Source organism: Gymnoscopelus braueri, assembly GCF_963280865.1.
Source record: "Gymnoscopelus braueri genome assembly, chromosome: 5".
In the NCBI taxonomy this organism is placed as follows: Eukaryota; Metazoa; Chordata; class Actinopteri; order Myctophiformes; family Myctophidae; genus Gymnoscopelus; species Gymnoscopelus braueri.
This window is the reverse complement of record NC_137606.1, coordinates 15,851,697-15,873,242: the sequence shown is the minus strand read 5'-3', so window position 1 is coordinate 15,873,242 and position 21,546 is coordinate 15,851,697. Positions and strand designations below refer to the sequence as shown.

Below are 21,546 nucleotides of genomic sequence, written 5' to 3'. Positions count from 1 at the left end.
TTCCTCTAACCTCGTGCATGATAAATCTTTACCGCATATGACTCCCCCACCCCTCCTACTCTCGCTGCCCCCTGGCGATCGATCATGTATCATGTATCACCGATTTTTAATGGCCACAAATTACGATATGAAAATATCAACGATCACCCAAGCCCAGTGCAAATGTACTGTGGCAAATACCCCAACAACAACTAAAGGGGACTCGATTATATTATTATATTCGAACGTTTTTAGTTGTAGCATACTCATTGACATTTGCCATAAAGGCTAAAGAAAGTATACAACAAAAGAAGAATATTTATTAAAAAAACAAAAAAATTATAATAGTGCCCTTATTCAAACAAGCACACAATGTCAATCTGGACGTTTCCACTAGTATGTGATTTGTCTCCCAGGAATCAAGAGGATTTTCGAACGGCCAAAGGAGAAGAGGAGACTTCTCTGTACAATGCAAAGAAGAGACGTGTGGTCTATGGCAGTTGTCGAGTAAGTTTCCTATTCATTGGGCCAAATGGATATACATGGTACTTTTTAATAATGGTCTTAAATGGTCTTACAAGGGTAATGATCGGACATATGCTCATTCATTCACGGCCAAATCTGTGTCTTGGCCAATGCCATCTCCCCTTACTGTTAATTAATCAAAAACATTTTAGGGATATGTTTGAAAAGCTTAAAGTAAACATATCCAAATTTTAGCCCCCCGGGCTTGAACCCCTAATATATCAATCAAGAGGGAAAGAAAAAGAGGAGAGAGATAGAAAGACCAAGAGGAACGAGAAAGACGAGCAATCGACAATGAGTGACTGTAAAAGAGTCAAACCAAAATACATTCTTCACAATAGCAAGATGGTAAAGGAACTCCTTTCCAATATACTGTAAGCATGTTTTAAAGTTGATTTAGGACACTAAGGGCCCTACAGTATATTGTTCTGCCTCTTATTGATAGGTATACAGTGTATAGAGACAGGAAAGAGGGAGAGAGAGTCAGGGAGTGACATGCAGCACTAGTCCGTTGGGCTCGGGAATGGAACTCGGGTTTCGCCGTCAGGCATCGGACCCTATGTGGTATCGGACCCTATGTGGTAGCAATAATGCCATTTCAAATTGTTCAGTATTTCAGAGTCGGGGCTTTTTGAAAAGTACTTGAATAATTGGGTCTTATTCATCAGCATTTCCCAAGCTGAAATGCAGGGCCAAAACTCAAGCCCAAGACGTTGAAATATGCATCAAATGTTAACGTTAGTGACTGCTATGAAACCGTTTTTGTACAGGTATTTCAATATAGAATTTGTTGTTTTCTCTCCCAGCCATAACTATTATATATTTTTTGATTTATTTTGGGGCTTTTATGCCTTTTTTTTTAAAGGCTGACAGGGGCGGGGGGGGTTACACGCAGCAAAGGTCGTCGGGATCGGGAGTCGAACTCGCGACACGCTGTCAGGCTGGATTATCAGCCTAGGTGCCCAGACGGGTTACACCAACCGTCCGAGCCCCAGTCATTCTAATAGAAGCCATCTTTGTGATTACTCTTCACTTGTCCCCTCATTTAACATTCGTGTTTCTAGTTCTAAATAAGGAGCTTTGTATTGTGACTTACTTTTCACGACGTCGTGTTCGTTATTGCCCCAGGATGACTCTGATGACGAGCTTCCCTCAGTCAAGCGAGCTCAGGCCCGCAAGAAGCAGCGGCACGAAGCTCTGTTTGGTGACGCCATGACGGGAGAGGATTTCATCGACTTGTCGTGTGAAGAGGGAGAAGAGACATCCGCTACCTCCGAGGTACAGAACCCGCCACATGCCAGTGTCACTTAACCCATTGAGGCCTGAGGTTCCGATTCTGCAAAATGTCTTCTAAATCCTAACTGTTTTCTGAAAAACGTATGTTTCTATATCAGTGGTTTTCAAACTTTTTCATGTCAAGGACCCCCAAAATGATATGAATTTGGCCACGGAGCCCCATCTCAAAATATTTTGTTCCAGGGACCCGCAGAAGCAAAGATTTGAGTTAATGTTTGCCTTAAAAGAATATATATATTCAAAGATTTGCACACATTTTCACGAATTAAAAAAAATAGCAGATCTACAAGCTCATAGCGCGGCACTCGGTGCCGCGCTATGACCTTGTATATCTGCTATTTTTCAATAGCCAAAGTGTAAAATAATGCTTTTTAGATCAAATCAAGAAGTGACATGTTCCAGGTCTTAAAGGGTTAACTACAGGAAGTATGACATGCACCTCCTTTCTTTGGAAGGGAAGCCTGGAATGGATCTCATTCCCACTGCAGCCATTTTGTTCGTATGTCACTGGGAAATACTCAAGAGTATGTACAGTACGTTAAGAGCAAAATGGCCACCTTGGCAGTATGGTCAGTGGTTGCCTATGGACTTCCCCAATAACACCCTTTTGGGTTTTGAATACTTGGGTGGTGAATACTTGGGTGGTGGATTTATCTGTGTGTTGTTGGAGTGCTTCGACTGTATACCGTAGTATTCCAAAATGTCATTACTGTAGTGGTTCTCAAACTTTTTCATGTCAAGGACCCCCAAATTGACACTTATTAGCCCGCGGACCCCCATTTGAAAAGATTTGCCAGGGACCCCCATAAGAGAAGGTTTTTAGCTCTAGCAGTGATTCTCAACCATTTTAATGTCAAGTACCCCCAGTTTGACATGCATTAGGCTACGGACCCCCATTTAATGACATTTCTATCTCTGGGACCCCCAATTTATATTATAGTAAAACAATGTTAACTTAACTCTGAGAGTGTACAAATGGAACCAAATGGATTAGGGTCCATTTGGTTCCATTTGTACACTCTCAGAGTTACAGACCCATAAGGGTCCATTTGGTTCCTAACTATCCATCATTTAGCTGGGGACCCCCACGAACTCCCTCAAGGACCCCTGGGGGTCCCCGCACCCCACTTTGAGAACCAATGCATTACTGTACTGCACGGGATCATTGTGAAAAAAAAACATTAATGTCAGGTTTTTCACCTCCCCAGGACAATGAACTGGATGGCAGTGAACTTGAATCTTCCAATGATGAGGAATGGAAAAGTGACTCATCAGGGTAAAAACTTAAACCTAGTACTAACGGCTCTTAGCACGAGTTGTCAGAGAAAAGTCCTCTTAGTTGACTTTCACATACTAATGTCTTTGTTACAAGCAGGTCATTTGAGCATTTGCTCAGGTTACCTGAGTTTTAATCCATCTGATTTAACCCAAAAACCATGATTGAAATTCCGATCGCACAGCCACTCCTCGAGCGAGTACTCCGATTGGACAGCAGATGCCGGGATCAACCTGCAGCCTTCCACCCCCCAGTCGTCACGGAAACGGAGGCGGCGCCAGCTCAGCAGCTCGGAGGAGGAGGAAGAGGAGAACGAGGAGGCGGAGGACAAACAGCAGAGTGACGAGGAGGAGCATCCTGGGAAGAGGAGCAGAGCCAAGGCCAAGAAAAGTAAAAGCAGGACCCCCAAGGTGAGCAGCCCCACCTACCCACTGTGATCAACCAGGTCATTTATCCGTAGTTTAACCACTTAAACCCTACGTCAGTTCTTCTCAAACTTTATAATTTCAAGGACCCCCATAACTAAAAATAATAATGAAATAAACATAGGCAAGCCCTACAGTGACGACAAATATCCATTGTTTACTTTTATACGTTTTCTGATGCCTATAACCAGTGTTGGGGAAGCTACTTTGAAAGCGTAGCTTGTAAAACTACAAGTAGTTCACCATGGCAGTAGCTTGAATAAGCTACATATCTACTCCTGGAGGAATGTAGCTTGTAAAGCTACAGCTACATAGAAAAAGTATCTCAGCTACTTTTTTTTCCCCCAGCGTTAAATTGAGAATGTACATGAAACAAAATATAATATCCTACAAAAAAGTCACTTGCCAGCAGAAATATGCCTCTCAACTGAGTTTTATTTTAAAAAGGTTGACATTTTCTTTAGCAAACATCTGTGTTCCTAAAGATGACCCCTCATCAACCCTTGGGCTTGTGATGGACATTTCCTCAAACTGTATTTTTGCCAAGGACATAAATGAGTGGTCAATAATATTACCATAAATAAAATACTAATGCATACTAGTCCAGTAGACACGATGGAGAACACATGCTGTGTTTTTAAAGAAGGAGAGTGGTTAGTCATAATCCCTTTGAACTTTATTTTATTTTAATAATATAGTAAGTAGGAAAGCTGAGAGGGAAGGCGTAGATGGAGCAATTTGTAACCCATTTTCCAAAATTGCTTTAAAAGTCAAGTGTATTATTGTTATTATTTCCATGACCATCTTTGCACTTTTGTCTACTTTCTACTTCACTTTCTCCCCTTTCTAAATCAAAGTGATGGCTTTGAACTTTTCAAAGCGTTAAAGACAATCAGAGACGGTGAGAAGAATTGTCATGACATCATCCACCGGTCATTACTCATAAGCTTAAAAAACTCGGGCTCAGACAGATTTTTCCAGGCCCAGTCATAAAGCACGTATCCGCCACTGTTAGGTACCTGGTTTAACAAGGTTTGAATACCTGTCCGGCAGTGTCTTTATTAGAGTGTTAATGTCAAAGGGCATTTGGGAAACCCAGCTCTTATCATGTTAAGTCAAAATCAGGTCATTCATTGGCAAGACATTTTTTTTTATGGTTCTCTGCAGTGACGTTTCTGGGTGGGGTCTGGGGACCCCCAGGGGTTCTTGAGGGGGTTCCAGGGGGTCCCTAGCAAAATTGCTTAATAGCATCAAAATATGTTTAACCTAACGGCAGTGGCTTGGGCATGGGGGCGGCAGTGTCTCAGGGGTAGAGTGGCCGGGTAGAGTGAACTGGAAACCGTACGGTTCCCAGTTCGATCCCGGGCTGGGGGGCTCCCCCAGAGTTAGTGTCGAAGTGTCCTTGAGCAAGACGCTGAACCCCTAATTGCTCCCGATGAGCAGGTTGGTGCCTTGCATGGTTTCCTCCGCCATCAGTGTATGAACATGTGTGTGAATGTAATGCACAATCTATGTAAAGCATTTTGGATAAAAGCGCTATACAAATGCACCATTTACCATTTACCTAACCACTTTAAACCTATTTTATACATCAGCATACAACAATGGACAGCAGGCATCTTGATGAGAGTGCCTGTTGGGAATATGAACAGTGTGGATAATTCAATATCATGATGATGAGTGACTTGCAATTTCAAAGGGGGTTCCGTTCTGGTACAAGAACACAGCAACCAATGTTAAATCAAAAATGAATACATTCATTTAATGTTATTGCCTAAAATTGTAGTTGCTTAATTACTTGACAAGGTACACAAATATGAATGTAACAACTACCGCAAGCTACAGCAAAATGTAGCTAAGCTACATAGCTCAGCTATATGTAGCTTAATGCTCCCCAACACTGCCTATAACATCTCGCGGGGGAACCTCAGTTTTCAGCTTCACCCAGCTGAGTGCTGCCCACAGACGAGGGGGGAGCAGTTAGGGGCAGTTAGGGGTTAACTCATCCAGTGCCATTGATGCGTTTTGGTGTTTTCAGTGTTTATCCACCAGATGGCGCTGTTCGCAAACCACCAGCGATAACCATCTGAGTCCTTCAGAGGCACCAAGGCAGCAAAACCATGTGATCGCAAAAAAACAGCACGTTTACTTCCTGTTTGAAAAAATTAAAGAAAACGGCTTTTTCTCTGCATTCGTTTGCTTTCAACTGCCCATATATATGGACTGGACGATCGCGGCTCGCCAATTGTTTTTCTCCGAGTGTACGAGACTTCGCTGCGTCTTTTAACGCTCAGAAATCGCTGGCACTGTGGCAACTAGATGTTTTTTTCTGGCACTGAATGAGTGAAGTATCTTGCTCAGGGACACTTAAACCCATTGCTGAGGGCTGGAATCGTACCTGGGACCTCTGGGACCTTCCTAAGTCCTAGGCGGGCTCACTAACCACTCGGCTATGGCTGCCCCCCCCCCCCCCCCCCAGGTTGATTGGTAACTTGCGGTGTGAATATTAATGAATTGTCTGTTTACAGCGGCCCAAGGCCAGACCTCCTATCAACAGAGAGGTGTCCAATGAGTTCAGACCCTCATTGTGGATCACTGACGTCATTCCCAGGAAGTCCCCCTTTGTGCCCCAAATGGGGGATGAGGTACGTTTCAGTTTGATTGAAAAGATGCCAATTCTGGTTTCCCAATCACATCCCTCCTAGCTGCTCTCATTCCTCCTTGAAGATAACATCCCTCCTAGCTGATCGAATCCCTCCTAGACGATAACATCCCTCCTAGCTGCTCTCATTACTCCTTGAAGATAACATCCCTCCTAGTAGATCATAGACAACAATACCACTTGTAGCTGATTACGTTCCTCCTAGATCAGTAGCTCTAAAGCTTTTCTGGGTCAGGGCCCGCTTGAAAGTCTCAGTGTTCGCGGCCCAACCATCTGACCACTTAACAAGTTAATTGATTAGATGGGTGGACCACATGCATTTTCAGAGCATGTTTATTTTAATTATCAATCAATCCATTGTGTTCTGGCTTGGACCAGTGGAACTAACACAGTATTCTTATTTATTGGAATCACAATGACAACACAAGGTTTAAAGAAAAATAATGCCATGCCATTTATTTACATATGTATTTTTTTTTTATAATGTAAAATTCTCATTAAAATCTAGTGTTTGCCAATTATTTGGGGGTCCACTTGCAATACCCTCGCGGCCCACAGGTTGAGAACCACTGTCCTAGCTGATCACGTTGCCTCCTAGCCGTGTCCTGAGGTATAAACCCGGTATTTGTTTTGTGTCAGGTGATCTACTTTCGACAGGGCCATGAGGCCTATGTGGAGACGGTGAGACGGACTGAGGTGTACCCCATCTACATAGACAAACAACCCTGGAAGAAGATGGAGCTTAGGGTAGGACTGAGTAACGGAACAAGATGCACAAGTTTCCCAATGAATAACAACAATGTGTGATATATTTTGTATGTCATCAAGTAATGTTAGCTTACAGTCAGAAAACAGTTAAAGTCATAGAACAATGAGTGGAAAATGTCAAAAAAATATGTATTAATTTATTTGGCAAAGAATGCATAAATCCTAACCAAATCAATGATTATTAAATGGCATAGTGTTTTATATATTGTCCCAGCATTTAATATATATTCTCCATGGTTTTGGCTAAAGTATTTTTTGAATAGGCAATTCAAACGTAAAAAGAAATGTAAAATAGATTTCTATTTTGAGAGTTGACTGGAGCACAAATCTAAAATTGTGCATGACATCACAAAACGGAACACTCATTCATGTGGCTACATGTTAAACAAAGGTACAATCTTTACTAATCTCTAGCCTGTTGCTAGGTGTGCAAGGACGCCACAGCATTATTAGACTATGTGTAGCAGAGTGGCTCAGGGCCTCTGCCTGAAGACCAAAAGCCTAATATATCCCCCGGCCAAGGGATTCCCCATTTAGACCAGTGGTTAGGATGTTTGGCATTAGTGTGCCTTCCTGCACGGGAGACCCGGGTTAGAATCCCGGATGTTACATATGTCTTTTTTTTTTTTTGTAGGACCAAGAGTTTGTGAAGATAACTGGGATCAGATATGACGTTTGTCCTCCCACGCTGTGCTGCCTAAAACTGACGCTTATTGACCATGGCTCGGGCAAGATCTCTGACAAGTCCTTCTCTGTCAAGTATGTAGGCTGTGAACTTAAGCTGCATCTATAACCAATTTTCATTTCATAGTCATTGACATGCAGTGACCGCAGAGGGTGAATTGCCTCTTATTGTGTGGATGTACGTTTAATATATGTATTGATGGTGATGCTTCTGCTGAACTTGGTTAACATATGTTATGTGCCGTCTCTTTTGATGTCCTGTAGTACAATACTTGAACATGTCCCTATATATTAATTGAACATCCTATACATTACACTGATTGTGAGTCTCGATGTTCTCCCACAGGTATCATGACATGCCAGATGTCATAGATTTCCTGGTGCTGAGGCAGAATTATGATGAGGCACTGCGGAGAAACTGGCAGCCGAGTGAGTTTTTTTTCTTTGCTTTTCATGAGCTGTTTGCTTAGCTGGGGCACAGTTGAGCAAATATTAACCCAACATCCCTTACAACTAAACGGCTTTCATCAAGCATGGATCACAAGTACTGTACATGTACATGATTGCTGATCCATGCCCATGTATTTGTGTCGGCACATTTTGGAAATTGTTTGTATCGTTAACATTTTTTATCTTCCACTTAACCACTTACATTTTATATACTGTACTGGTCTATTGGCCCCCTTTCTTTTTTTTTTTCCCTCTACACCAAATCTCTTTGCCAAAAATAACCCATTTATAAGCTCACACAGTTCAAGTCGAGTGGGTTTTCAGGAAAAAAGGCCTTCTAATAAGCGGTGAGAGGCGTTTGGGGGATAAATACCTCTGCTGAATCTGAAAAACATGAGAAATGTTGCATTTTTGTGAAAAGGTACTGTAAATAAATAGTAACGAAACATTTTCTTGGTATTCTGTCCCTGCTAGATGACCGGTTCCGCTCGGTGATAGATGACGCCTGGTGGTCTGGGTCCATCGTGTGTCAGGAGCCCTACCAGTCAGAATACCCCGACAGCCACTTCCAGTGCTTCAAAGTCAGGTAAGGGGAAAAGAGAATTGGTTTCTACTTTGTTTTATTTGTGACTATTTCTTTGATTCTATGTAGGAAACCTTGCACCACTGAAAAATCCAAAATGCTGATTTATTAATTTTTAATGGCGGAATGAGAAATCATTCCAAATGTAGCTGTCGATGATTACAGAAACATGCATTAGAGCTTCAGCTTGTCTGTCTTTTCGTGGCCATCAGGTGGGACAATGGGGAAACTGAGAAGTTGAGTCCATGGGATTTGGAAGCTATTCCAGATGATGGTAAAGAGAAGGACTTCATTATGTCTTCACCTGATGTGTTGATCGCATTACTAGTTGTATTATTATTCAAGGATTACAATTTTTATTTTAACTTTTTATTTTGTCCAGGCATTTTGCTGGTACAGGACAGATTGTTTTCCTTGCTGTTGTTTGATTCTGCTGAGCCCATTCCTAACTGTGTAGGTTATACTGCATTATATTAGATGACATTTCCTGGCAGCGACATGCATGCCAGTGTATATTAAACCATTCAATCCGGGAACGCGTCTGTGTCATTTTAGATGTATTTGGCTATTCAAAAATAGCAGATCTACAAGCTAGGAGCTTGTAGATCCGTATATTTTCTGTATATTTTTTTAAAGCGAACATTTTTAACTCCAATCTTTGCTTCTAGGGATTCTACAAATGTCTTCTAAATCCTAACCGTTAAAAAAAAAAAAAACCAACCTATGTTGCTATATCAGTGGTTCTCATGTCAATGACCCCCAAAATGATATGTATTTGTCCGGACCCCCTATCTCAAAATATTTTGTTCCACGGACCCCCAGAAACAAAGATTTGAGTTAAAAACGTGTATAATATACATTCAAAAGATTTGCACAAATGTTCACGATTTTTCAAAAAATTGCAGATCTACAAGCTCATAGCGACGGCATTTGCCGTGCTACGAGCTTGTAAATCTACTATTTTTGATTAGCCAAAAGAAATCTAAAAATGAAAATGAGATGCGTTCCCGGTCTTAATGGGTTAACCAGTTTTTGTCTTGCCATGATGCTCTTCAGCTCAGCTGCCGGATACGGAAGGATTTCCGGTGACGGCCGAGGAGATGAACGAGCTGATGTACAAGCCCCAGCCTGGGGAGTGGGGCGACAGGAGCCGAGACGACGAGTGTGAGCGCATCACTGCTGCCGTCGACCAGCTCATCACCATTGGTACGTTGCAGTTATCTCTCTCTCTCTCACTCTTATCTCACATGTTTACTCTGTCACTCTCTCACACATGCATGCTCCCTCCCTCACTGACTGAAACATTCACATTAACCCATTGAGACTGAGAAAGCATCTGTCATTGTCTCCGCCAGAGGTGGAGAGTATGTTTTCGTTCCCGTCCCGCTGTGTGTCCCCCCCCCCCCCTAGCCAAGTTAACATTGGTCAAGCTACACGTGACAATATGTTGTCACCAATGCTTTTGATTGGCTAGTGAGACGCATGACGAAATAAAATCCTATAAATAGGTTTGTCACTTCAAAAAGCCATTTATGTTTCTTGAAGTGAGGTAACATTGGTCAAGCTAACATTGGTCAAGTGACACGTGACAATATGTAATATAAATAGGTAAGACAGGATTAATCAGGAACAGTACTGGCGGAGACCTGTGCTCCTAGGAGCACATTTTCTAGTTTTAGATTGTAACCACTTTAACACATCGACCGCCAGAGGTTAATCTCATAATGTACTCACCAGTGCCAAGGTGTTTTCGTTGTTTTTTTGTTTTTTTCATGTCGCCATAGATCTTGTTAAAATCCTTAAGATTGAGCCGTACACGGTCTGATTACATCCGCGACATCTCAACGTATCTCCCAGTGAAAATCACGTGTCAAACGGGGCATCCATGTTGTAGTTAGAGCGGATTACGTTAAACAGTGAAATGCGAGGAGAAAAAACTACAGGAAGAGAATTGAGTTTCAGTTTCGTCTGTAGAATGGGAGCGGACGTGATCGTCAAAACCGGATCCCAAATAATTCCGTTTCCGGTCATCAAACCGGAAACGGAAGTGGATCAAAAAAAATCCGAAAGTGAACCCGGACATTATTAGCGCGAAAGGACCGTGGACCGTAGGGCTACGGTCTCGGCGCTTAACAGTTGGATTTAACGGACCGTAGGACTACGTTCTTGGCGGTTAATGTGTTAACCATTATTTTATACTTTGGGCTATTCAAAACAAGGGAACCAGGGGACCTGGTACTGCCAGACCCCTAGTGGTTGAAATCTGAATGGCCGGAAATCTGAATGGTTTCTAAACTACGTCACGCTAAGCTTGGCCAATCAAAATGAGGGTTGTAAGAAAACGTTTTCGTCCATATATGGACGAAAACGATAGCAAAAGGGGACCGACAAAGCCTCATGTAGGCAAATAGCACATATACAAGCTCATGGTGCTGTGCTATGAGCTTGTAGATCTGCTACTTTTTCGAAAAATCGTAAAGGTTTGTCTAAATCTTTGAATACATTCATTTATAGCTATTTTTTTTTAACTCAAATCTTTGCCTCTGGGGGGGGGGGTCCCAGGAACTAAATATTTTCAGATAGGGGGTGGGGGGGGTCCGCGGTTAAATACATATACTTTTGGGGGTCCTTGACATCAAAACGTTTGAGCACCACTGATATGTAACATATTTTTCAGAAAACTGTTAGGACTTTACTCCATTAAGACCTGGATCGCATCTGTGTCATTTTAGATTTCTTTGGCTATTTTTGAAAAATCTTTTTTTTTTTAAAATTGATTTTTTTTTTTTTGTCAAAAAACTGTTAGGATTTAGAAAACATTTTAAAGAATCGCTCCAGGTCTTAATGGGTTAAAAGACATTTGTAGATGCGTTCCCGGATTGAATGGGTCAATCAAGTAAGCTTATTTTGTTTTGTTTTACTATCTGACCCAAAGTCCTGTTCTTGTTTTCTGCCATAGAAATCGCAGCTCCGTTCTCTGGGCCCGTGGACATTGTCCAGTACCCCACCTACTGCACTGTGATCGCCTACCCCACTGATCTGGGCACAATTCGGCTCAGACTCATCAGCCGATTCTATAGGTCAGTTCTTCCCACCTGTCACAACAACAAGATACTGCATCCTTCCTGGTCACCAGAAATAAAGCATGAGATCTGACCTGGTTCAAACTATTTGTCAGTAATTTTTTGTATTTAATCTGTTATATATATATACCCATTGCATCTGTGCAATTCAGACTGTGTTAGCCAACTTGATGGTAAAGTTTACTCTCGTATGCAGTGGTGGAAAAAGTACTCGCATTTACTTAAGTAAAAGTATCAATACTGCAATGTAGAAATACTCTGTTACAAGTAAAAGTCCGGAATTAAAAATGTACTTGAGTAAAAGTACAAAAGTATTGGTATCAAAATGTACTTAAAAGTACCAAAAGTAGAATGTACTCATTATGCAGAATGTCCCATTTCACAAGTTCAAAATGTCTACAAATCTTTTGAAAATAGCCGATCTACAAGCTGCGACGCATTGTCAGCATGTAGATCGGCTATTTTCAAATGGCGAAATGTATAGGGTTGAAGTGGTTAATGTATGTTTTGTAATAATCAAAAAGTAACTAGTAACTAAAGTTTTCAAATAATTGTAGTGGAGTAAAAGTATAAAATTTGCCTCTGAGATGTAGTGGAGTAGAAGTAAAAAGTACTGAAAACTGGAAGCACTCCAATAAAGTAAAAATACCTCAAAATAGTACTTAAGTACAGTACTCGAAGAAATGTACGTAGTATGCATTTATGAGATTGTCTTAATGTGGTAAGACTCAACCCTTAGCACTCCAAACAGACTGAAATGAACATTTAAGAAGGATTTGCTCACACCAACGTATCCCAGGTCTGAACATCTTAACCACACAGACGTCTAGGGCATTCACGAATAGTGATTTTTAGCATTCGAATTATTCGACCTACAGTATAAGTATTCGAATATTCGATTAATCGATTTGATTATAAAAAAATTAAATAATAAAAAAAACGTTTTTTTAGTTTTTTATAGAATAATCGAATAGTGGTTTGATAGTCGAATAGTCGGTTTGATAGTCGAATAGTCGGTTTGATAGTCGAATAGTCGGTTTGATAGTCGAATAGTCGGTTTGATAGTCGAATATTCGAATATTCGATTATTCTGTTAATGCCCTAACGTCTACGATATGTACAGTATGTAGCATAGATACTAATTGACCTTTTGGTTGTGGTTCACAGGCGCTTGTCTTCGTTAATCTGGGATGTCCGGTACATCGCACACAATGCCCGCACCTTCAACGAGCCGAGGAGCAAGATCGCACACTCTGCGAAAATGATCACAAACGTCCTTCAGAAGTTTATCAAGTATGTTCCTCTTGAAGATGAAGATAAAAACCCATTATGTATACCCAGTAGATAAAAAAATAAATAAAGAATGCAAGTATACTCTGTTTAAAGGAAAAGCAACACTTCATAGCTGCTGTTTCTCTGGTCTGGAACTAACCAGATACTTTGCATCGTCAGGTCGGGTGGAAACCTTGTATATCCATTTAAGTTTTTCATCTCTGTGGGTTTTATAAATTATTTAACCACTTTTAAGCCCTATCTATCTTACACTTTCAAGTAAACCATTTCTTCTATAATGACCTGCCTACAATTGGGACGCCAGGTTGAAAGTGTTTCAGCAATGAAGAGCTTGTGACTAAATGTCATTAAGTCCATGAGATGCATTCCAACAGGTTTTTCTCTTTTCTTTTCTTTTTTTCAATTAACGGTTTTGGACATAATAAGGTTTCCACCCGACAGCAACCAAGAGCTAACAAAGAAATGAGACTCAAACTTTTGAGTGTCCAAGGTACTGTATAAAAACTGTTGGCAGCGAATAGGAATGCTAATTTCTGTGTGCGGAGTTTTTACGCCGTGGCTCTGTAGTAGAGGGTCTGTCATTCCGGGGATAATCTTGCAAACCGCTGGACCGATGAGCACCAGTTTTCTTGTGCATGCTGCCAATGGGCCAAGAAAGTAACTCCCCACATTTTGTTTCACATATTGTGAATATTCGTTTAGTTTTTAGTTCCCGTCTTGTTAACCCATTAAGACCTGAGGCGATGCTAAAAAATGTTTTCGAAAATCCGTTAAAACAGTTATTTGAAAAAAATCGAAAAAATGTTTTTTCAAGATTTTTCCAATAGCCAAAGAAATTGTGACACAGATGCGTTCCAGGTCTCAATGGGTTGAGAATTAGATTTACTGTTTTGTCAGTGTTGAACTACAATATTGTCCCGTTATTTCTAGAAACATAAATTGCTTATAAAATCCCCAGTCAGCTTTACTAACAATGTTTTGGCTTTGCTAGAGAGGTGTTTGTTCACCAATACTGACTGGATTAATGAGGAGTTAACCCCATTAAGAGTTGAAGTTTATAAATTACTCTCCATTCCTGCAGCGACCCAAGCTGTACTGAAGTCATGGAGCTCTATAACGCTGTTGAGGAGATGGATGAAGATGATGAGGTAAAGTCTGCCTATGATATCTGTTATTCTGTGATGCGCTGCTGCCAGGCAAGTATGAGAAAACATAGCGAGTGTAAAACTTACCCACACTTTTAGAGCATATACATTGTCATAATTGTGACACGGGTAACAATATATAATGTCTTTGTGCATTTTCATATCAGAAGTCGTATCCTAAATTCTTTCCTGTCAAACTAAAACCTAATGTGTAATTACTAACCAATAATATCCGGACATGCACCCATCAATCAATTTTCCACGCCGGGCTATGAATCATTATGCTACACAAGTTTTGGCCATTGCCCGGCCCATTTCACTTTGACAATCACCATCACCATATGCTAAAAAAAAAATGGTTTAAAGAAAAAAAAAGGTCTTTAAACCATTTCTGAAAGGAGAACTGAGTCATGTTGAAACCTTTCAGTTGAAAATGAGTCATTTTTGTCGCAGAGCACTTTTCCACCGAAGCATAAATGTACCTTTAAACTCCCTAAGGCCCACGAGTTAAAAACTTTTAATCCATATCTGATCGGATCAGATTGAGATTTTTGGGTAGTTCAAAACCAAAAATCAGGATTGGGATCACTCTGATATCCAATCAGATCAGGAAACCCAATCCAAGCTGTAATCTGGATCAAATCTTCAAAATGGGTAGTTCAAAACAAAAACATTGGGAGGATTGGGATCAGTTTGATCCCAAACAATCAGGATTACCTTGATCCCACTGGAGGGGTTGATTTAGAGTGGATTACCAGAGCCATATGTACTATACAATTAATTTAAACATGCTTCATTATATTAAAAAAAGATGTTCACGTGTGTACATTAAAATAATACCTTTATTATTGTAACATTTGCAGTGTACACGTGCCTACTTCTCAGAACAGTGTATACAAATAATGCTCTTAAATAACCCTATAACGTAATGCCTTTTTCTGGGCACCAGAAAAAAGTGCCCTTTGGGGGTTAGGGTTTTGATTGATTGAATATTTTATTAGGCAAAAAAATGTAAAACAGCACAGTTACATTTAAAATACTTTGTCTAACAGGTCCGTACATAAAAGTCCTTGCGGACTTGTTTCCAATGAGGGCCTTTGTATTCAATTCATATACACACATATTGAACCACTGCAAATCAGGACCTAGTAATCTTGAAAAGTCTGATTCTGGATCAGGCTGATCCTAAGCTGAATGTCTTTGAAATACCGGGACAAAATTTGGCTGGATTGTCTGATCCTGGATCACAAAATATAGGATTTCAAAATCTTAGCCGATCAGATAGGGATTAATCCCGGGGAATCCCATTTGAGATTAACCAAGTGGATTTTGATGTGTTCTGTAGGACGATGACGGAGACACACCAGGCACTTCCTCTGTGCATAGGCTACGTCAGGTATGTAGAAATGAATGAATGATGACGTTTTCCAGAGACAATATTCCCTTTATGTATAAACCTTTTTTTTTCTTCATGCTTTTAATAGCATAATGAAAATGTATTAGCATTTCACAACAAGGCAACTACAGTAATAGTGCCTAGGGGAGCCATGTGGCTTGCCACCTTTCATTGTGAACATCTTTTCAAACACAATCTCATTACAACCCATCACTTAACCCATTAAAACCGGGAACGCATCTGTGTAACCACTTAAACCATTATTTTATACTTTGGCTATTCAAAAATAGCTGATATACACAATTAATGTAATTATCTTAAGTTATGTACACTAAAATGTCTGCTGTGAAAATGGCCTATTGGCCTTGGGGTTAGATCCCCGTTAAGAAAATTGATATTTTGTTTTATGTCATGGCTGAATCATTGGTGCCTTCCTTGATTCTTGAAAATTAAATTAAAATAAGCAGACTGACTGGAAAAGCATTGTGGTTTGTGTCATATCATGTTGGCCATCTTCCTTCCCAACATTCCTAGCGCTCAGAGGAGGTGGTGCCAGACAGGGATGCCTGGAAGGAAAAGTGCAAGAATCTGATCAACTACATCTTTGACTGTGAAGACTCGGAGCCCTTCAGACAACCCGTTGATCCACAGATCTTTCCGGTAGGTCACAAGAAAACTTGGAAGGATGTTTAGCAGATACTGACCTGATGATGATAATATGCAATGAACACAATGAACATTCTGAGCGATTCTGTGATAATTGAGACCTTTTTCATGGCAGCCATATTGACATTTCTAAAACGGATATTTCCAGTCCTTGATTGGCTGAGCCCTGTGGTAATATACTTGTTGAACACACACCTAGAACCACATTCCTCAGAATCACTGCGCCAACGTCTTGTTTACAATATTCACCGTTCCATTGATGTATTACCGTTTGCATGTATTTTGCTTTTCATATGGCAAAGTAAGAGGAGTGCTCCTTTTCATCCTGTGTATGTGCAAGGTTTTACAAATCACTTTAAAACAAGGCAGATAGCGCGGTGTGTACTGCTTGGTGCACATAAGTAATAATTGGGTGTCAGGTGGGCAAAATACGGCAGAACTTGTACTGTACTGGTGAGTGCCGACCCAATTCAAGCTTGTCTGTAAATTAATCTCGTTCATGAATAGTATTTCCGGACATCTTGATCGAGAAACGTTTCACAAAACCAGTGGATAATAATGATCTAATATGTGTCTCACCTGACTGGCAAAATAGTGCCACCTACTGCTTATCTCATGAACTAATCTCCTAATAATCATATAATATTAGTTGATGGAAACGTGAATAAATTCTCAATTGTTTTGAAAATGTGCGATAGATTTAATGGAAACACAGTTAGTGTTACTAATAAACCAAACCAAGGACCTTGGAACACACAGGAAAGAAAATGTAGTCTACAGTATTATAACATATTCCTGTTGAATATAATGTACCAGTTGAGTTCAGTGCTGATATTGTTGTGGAATAAATAAGTGTGTTGTAAGCCTAGCGCATGGGTTGCCTACTTACTTCATACAGGAGCGAGGAAGTCACGATAGCAACAGAGAGACAGAAAGGCAAAGAGAGGCAGAACAACAGGTAAGAGTGAGAACTCTAGGAAGAGCTTTCATTGTACTTCTTCAGCACACATCAGATGCAGTGAGATATACTGCAATTTTACTGTTGGTTTTTGGAATTCAACGATTATTTGTCTTGGTATATAAACGGAAAATAGATATCTGTAAACAGCCTATGACTATGGGTTCACACTTATTTTATATTTTAAGTGTAGCTACAGTGGAAACTAAACATTCTCCAAAAACGGCTTTACGCTCTTATTTTAAACATTTAGTCTCATGTTTAGTCTTGGTGCTGACCAATTCGGTCTCGGTGGTGCGACATGAACTGGTCTGGCGGAATCCCTGCGCTTATCTTACCTTACCTTAACTGCTCCCCGGGCACCGAACAGCTCCTAATAGTTAGGATGAGTAAAATGCAGAGAACAAATGTAATGTCGCATGTCTCACTCTGCACACCACACAGTGTACGACACTTTTATTGTGTACTGTATATATTTATTTAGTTTAATTGTATTAAAAAACAAAACAACACCTTTGTGTCTTAATTCACACATTTCAATGTCAAGACGGTTTAATGCGGTTTAATACAGCAGATTAAACATGATTCTTTCATTAGTGCGCCCTCTTGTGGTTGTTTCCTGTTAGCCATTACTCATTAGGAAATAAGCATGCAGAATAATATGCATGCAGAATAATGTGCATGCAGAATAATAAAGGAACAACGAAGCAAGAACTTAAAGGTATTGAGAATGGATGAGATGAGGATGGCATGTGTTTGTATGTGTTTGTATCTTTAATACCTATAGGTGGAACCAAGGGACATTTTTATTTCTTTCAAAGGAATATATCTATAATGTTGCCTAAATCCCTTTTTTGAGGACAGACACATTGTCAGCTTCGTCTCAACAATCCATTGGTACTGTTTTTCTCCAGGACTACCATGATATTATTGACACCCCGATGGACTTTGGCTGGGTGAAGAGGACCCTGGAACAAGACGGATATGAGAATCCTATTGAGCTCTGCAAAGACACCCGTCTGATATTTGCCAATGCCAAAGCTTACACTCCCAACAAACGCTCCAAGGTTTGCCCACCATTTCTGTCAAGTGTCTGGTTGTCCTATTTCCTTAGGTTTAATACAAAACTACAGATTAGCCTAGGGTTGATCTAGCCTAAGGCCTTGACTACACACTTTCTTTTTTTTTACTGATGTTTCCATCTCAATAAATAAGTCAATCCTGTCCACAACGTTGGTTTCAAAAACCCAATTTAAAAAGTTTTTATTTTATTTTAAACTCCATCTTTACTAAAGACATGTAGTAACTCGGGACTACCTCTCCATTTCTTTATGCATAGTTTAGATATTGGTAAATATTTAAACTATTGCCCGGCCCCAATTTTGTAGCTTGTAATTAAGGCTTTAAATTGTTTTGTAGAAAATGATAATTGTATAATACAGTACAACAGTACAACAAGATGAAGTTGTTTTTTTGTAGCTGTGTTGGTGCTGCCCTAGGGTACTACAGTCTCTGATAGCTGTATTCCTATTTGTTCTAGATATACAGTATGACCCTGCGGCTCTCTGCCTTCTTCGAGGAGCAAATCCGATCAATCACGTCGGAGTACAAAACTGCCATCAAGAGCAGCGACAGGCTCCGGCGCAGCCAGAGGTTCCGAAAGAAAAGTCAGCAGCTGGACTCGTCTGCATCCGGCACCAACACCTCAGCAAGGTATATGCTATGAGATATACTACAAGAATGTGTATATAAAGCACATTTCAAAACTGATTTACAAACTTCTTAAAGGTAGGGTAAGTGATATTTTTTGGTTAAAACAAAAAGTATTTTGTTAAAAGGTTAAAACACTATATTCTGATAGTAATCATTGCTATAGAGTGTTTGTTCAGTAACAGATGTCTCCCTGTCTCCAGCTCTTTTTTAAACAGAAAATACATTTTGCGGTAGGTGTCAAAATCTCAGCCAATCAGGAGAAAGTACCCATTTTTAAGCTTAATTTGTATAGTGTTCCAGTTCCAATTTTGTCTGCTCATTTCTTAGTGTCATCACTTCCAATTTCACTTGTTTAATCTGTATCCTGATTGAGTTCTCTGTCCTGGTTGGATAACATTGGAAATGAAACTGAAACTGAAACGAAAATGCATTTTCTGTTTAATAAAGAGGTGGAGAGACAAGGAGACTCCTGTTACTGAACAAACATATATAGTTACTGAACAAACATATATAGCAATGAGTACTATCAGAATATAGAGCTATTTAACACTTATTTTAACCAAAGCAAATCACTTGCCCTACCTTTAACATGATGACATGATTACAAAATTAATCACAACGATTATATTCCTCTGCTTTTTCTTCCAGTCATAAGAGGGCTGCTGTCAAGACTCAGGAAAAAGTGGAGTTGATGTCGGCGACCAAATCTACCTCAGCCAAAGTGTCTGCTCCTGAGAGAGCCAGGAGGAGGAGTCACAGTAGCATCTCCTCGGACTCCTCAGGCTCCAAAGCTGCTTCTTCAACACAAGGTAAAAAAAAAAAAAACACTGTACATGCTGAACAAACAATCGGTCACATTTGTACCTGCCTCCACAGTTCTAAAGCTGTTTTTGAGGTACAGCGAAAAGGGAACTACATGAATATTTTATTTATTTATTATGAGAAGTATAGGTCTTATACGTGGCATTCTGTATTTAAAATGTATGTCACCAGTAGATTACCAGTTGGTGCATCGGGCTGTGATTGCAGTAGTTGCAGTGTCTGGCGCCACCCGTAAGGAGCTAGCTGGGCCTTTAAACTCTTGACTCTTTTTTTTTAAATGAATTACTCAGTACCATTAGCAATGGTAATTTAGATTTATCAGTTTGAATAATTGGAGTAGATCCTTGTTTTCCCATACAGTCAGGATTTTCATTTCTATGCTAACATGTAAAAAGAGGCTTGTTTTGCGCCAAACTCCCATAAGAGGAACTTGCTTGACATGTGTATATTAATGTGTGAATGTTGATATCAACTGATTTTTTTTCCTGTGCAGATTCTGACAGTGAGAATGAGTTGCCATTGACTGACTCAGAGGAGGACAAACGGCCAGGGTCAAGGCACCGTCGGACCAGAGACAGAGACCGAGACACCAGAGCAAAAAGGAGAGTTGCCAGAAACAATGTGGCTTTGAAGAAGAAAAAAGGTCAGGATTTGATCAAGTGATCTCAACATAACACATACACTTAAAAAAAAATCCTGATTCTGGGGGAGTGCTGAAGTTCCAAAAATCTCATTTCTGATTACTTAATTGAATGTAATTGTTGCTATCCTTATCATCACAACTTTGTCTTGCCATTAATTTTTCAGAACTTGATAAAAAAAAAAAAAAGATTTCATTCCAACAAAATGGATGTCAGTGCACAGGATTACTGAGTTTGCGGAAAGTTTTTCATTTTGACTGATGTTTCCCTGTTCAGATTCTGACAGTGAAAGTGAGATGCAGTTGACCGACTCAGGGGAGGAGACGCGTCCACGGTCCTCAAGGCATCATCGGAGCAGAGACACCCGAGCGAAAAAGAGAGTTACCAGGAACAATGTGGCCTTGAAGAAGAAAAAAGGTCAGGACTTGATAAAGCATACACAGTTTGGGTGGATCCCGATCCTGGAGGAGGGGGGAATAGTACATTAGAATACTGAAAAAGCTGTGTTCTCTTCATCCCCAGTTGCTGAAAGCGACAGTGAAGAAGATGATGAGGAAGAGTTGGAATTCTCCAGTGAAGGCGAGGAAAGCGAAGATGAAGGGCTATCTTCCCGTTCTTCGTCTCGTCGCTACCCGAGCAGAGCTAAAAGCAGCCCGAGCGTACGGCCGACCAGGAACAGCGCTATCGCAGACAGGAAACAGACGGGTAAAGATGACCTTTTCCTATGAACTCAGAATAGTAAGACCAAGGAATATAGACATGTTTTGAACTCTGGATGAAAAAATGGTGTATACATAAAAATAAATTGAAACGTAGTTGTAATCTTTGCTTCTATTGGTCACATTGGTTACTTAATCAATAACACAAGTTCAATTAAACCCCAAGTGCTAATTGCACCTTGTAGAAGATCTGGTACATAAAAAATGTAGCATTTGATGATGAATTGCTTTTTAAGGCATACAAGCACCATGGAATGTGATGAGCAAAATAAATCTCACACAACGATAGATAACATATAATAGGTCTTTACAGGGGGTTAGAAATGTGAGAGTACTTTTATGACCTGTTGTGATTTTATTTTACTTAATTTTATTATTAAGAAGTTTGCAAACAACGCGTATGACTGAGCGCGGCGGGAAAAAAAGTCAAGCCGAGAAAAGGCTGTTTCAAGGGGAGAGTTA

The 21,546-nt window shown here is 40.2% G+C and overlaps 1 protein-coding gene across 2 annotated transcripts in view; it reads left to right on the top strand.

Annotated features, from left to right (window-relative positions):
* brwd1 (bromodomain and WD repeat domain containing 1) overlaps positions 1–21,546 on the top strand; it is a 42,035-nt gene that overhangs the window by 15,283 nt on the left and 5,206 nt on the right. The window contains exons 21-43 of one of the 2 annotated variants that reach the window (XM_080428595.1): positions 396–486; positions 1,633–1,782; positions 3,009–3,076; positions 3,261–3,486; positions 6,030–6,146; positions 6,803–6,910; positions 7,566–7,690; positions 7,962–8,044; positions 8,540–8,651; positions 8,861–8,922; positions 9,705–9,854; positions 11,608–11,728; positions 12,899–13,024; positions 14,106–14,172; positions 15,515–15,565; positions 16,100–16,225; positions 17,130–17,189; positions 18,104–18,256; positions 18,730–18,902; positions 19,551–19,711; positions 20,218–20,367; positions 20,642–20,782; positions 20,888–21,070. In XM_080428595.1, coding sequence (XP_080284721.1) covers positions 396–486; positions 1,633–1,782; positions 3,009–3,076; positions 3,261–3,486; positions 6,030–6,146; positions 6,803–6,910; positions 7,566–7,690; positions 7,962–8,044; positions 8,540–8,651; positions 8,861–8,922; positions 9,705–9,854; positions 11,608–11,728; positions 12,899–13,024; positions 14,106–14,172; positions 15,515–15,565; positions 16,100–16,225; positions 17,130–17,189; positions 18,104–18,256; positions 18,730–18,902; positions 19,551–19,711; positions 20,218–20,367; positions 20,642–20,782; positions 20,888–21,070 — 2,804 coding nt within the window. The remainder of the gene's footprint in view (positions 1–395; positions 487–1,632; positions 1,783–3,008; positions 3,077–3,260; positions 3,487–6,029; positions 6,147–6,802; positions 6,911–7,565; positions 7,691–7,961; positions 8,045–8,539; positions 8,652–8,860; positions 8,923–9,704; positions 9,855–11,607; positions 11,729–12,898; positions 13,025–14,105; positions 14,173–15,514; positions 15,566–16,099; positions 16,226–17,129; positions 17,190–18,103; positions 18,257–18,729; positions 18,903–19,550; positions 19,712–20,217; positions 20,368–20,641; positions 20,783–20,887; positions 21,071–21,546) is intronic. The other variant, XM_080428596.1, reaches the window with a different exon arrangement.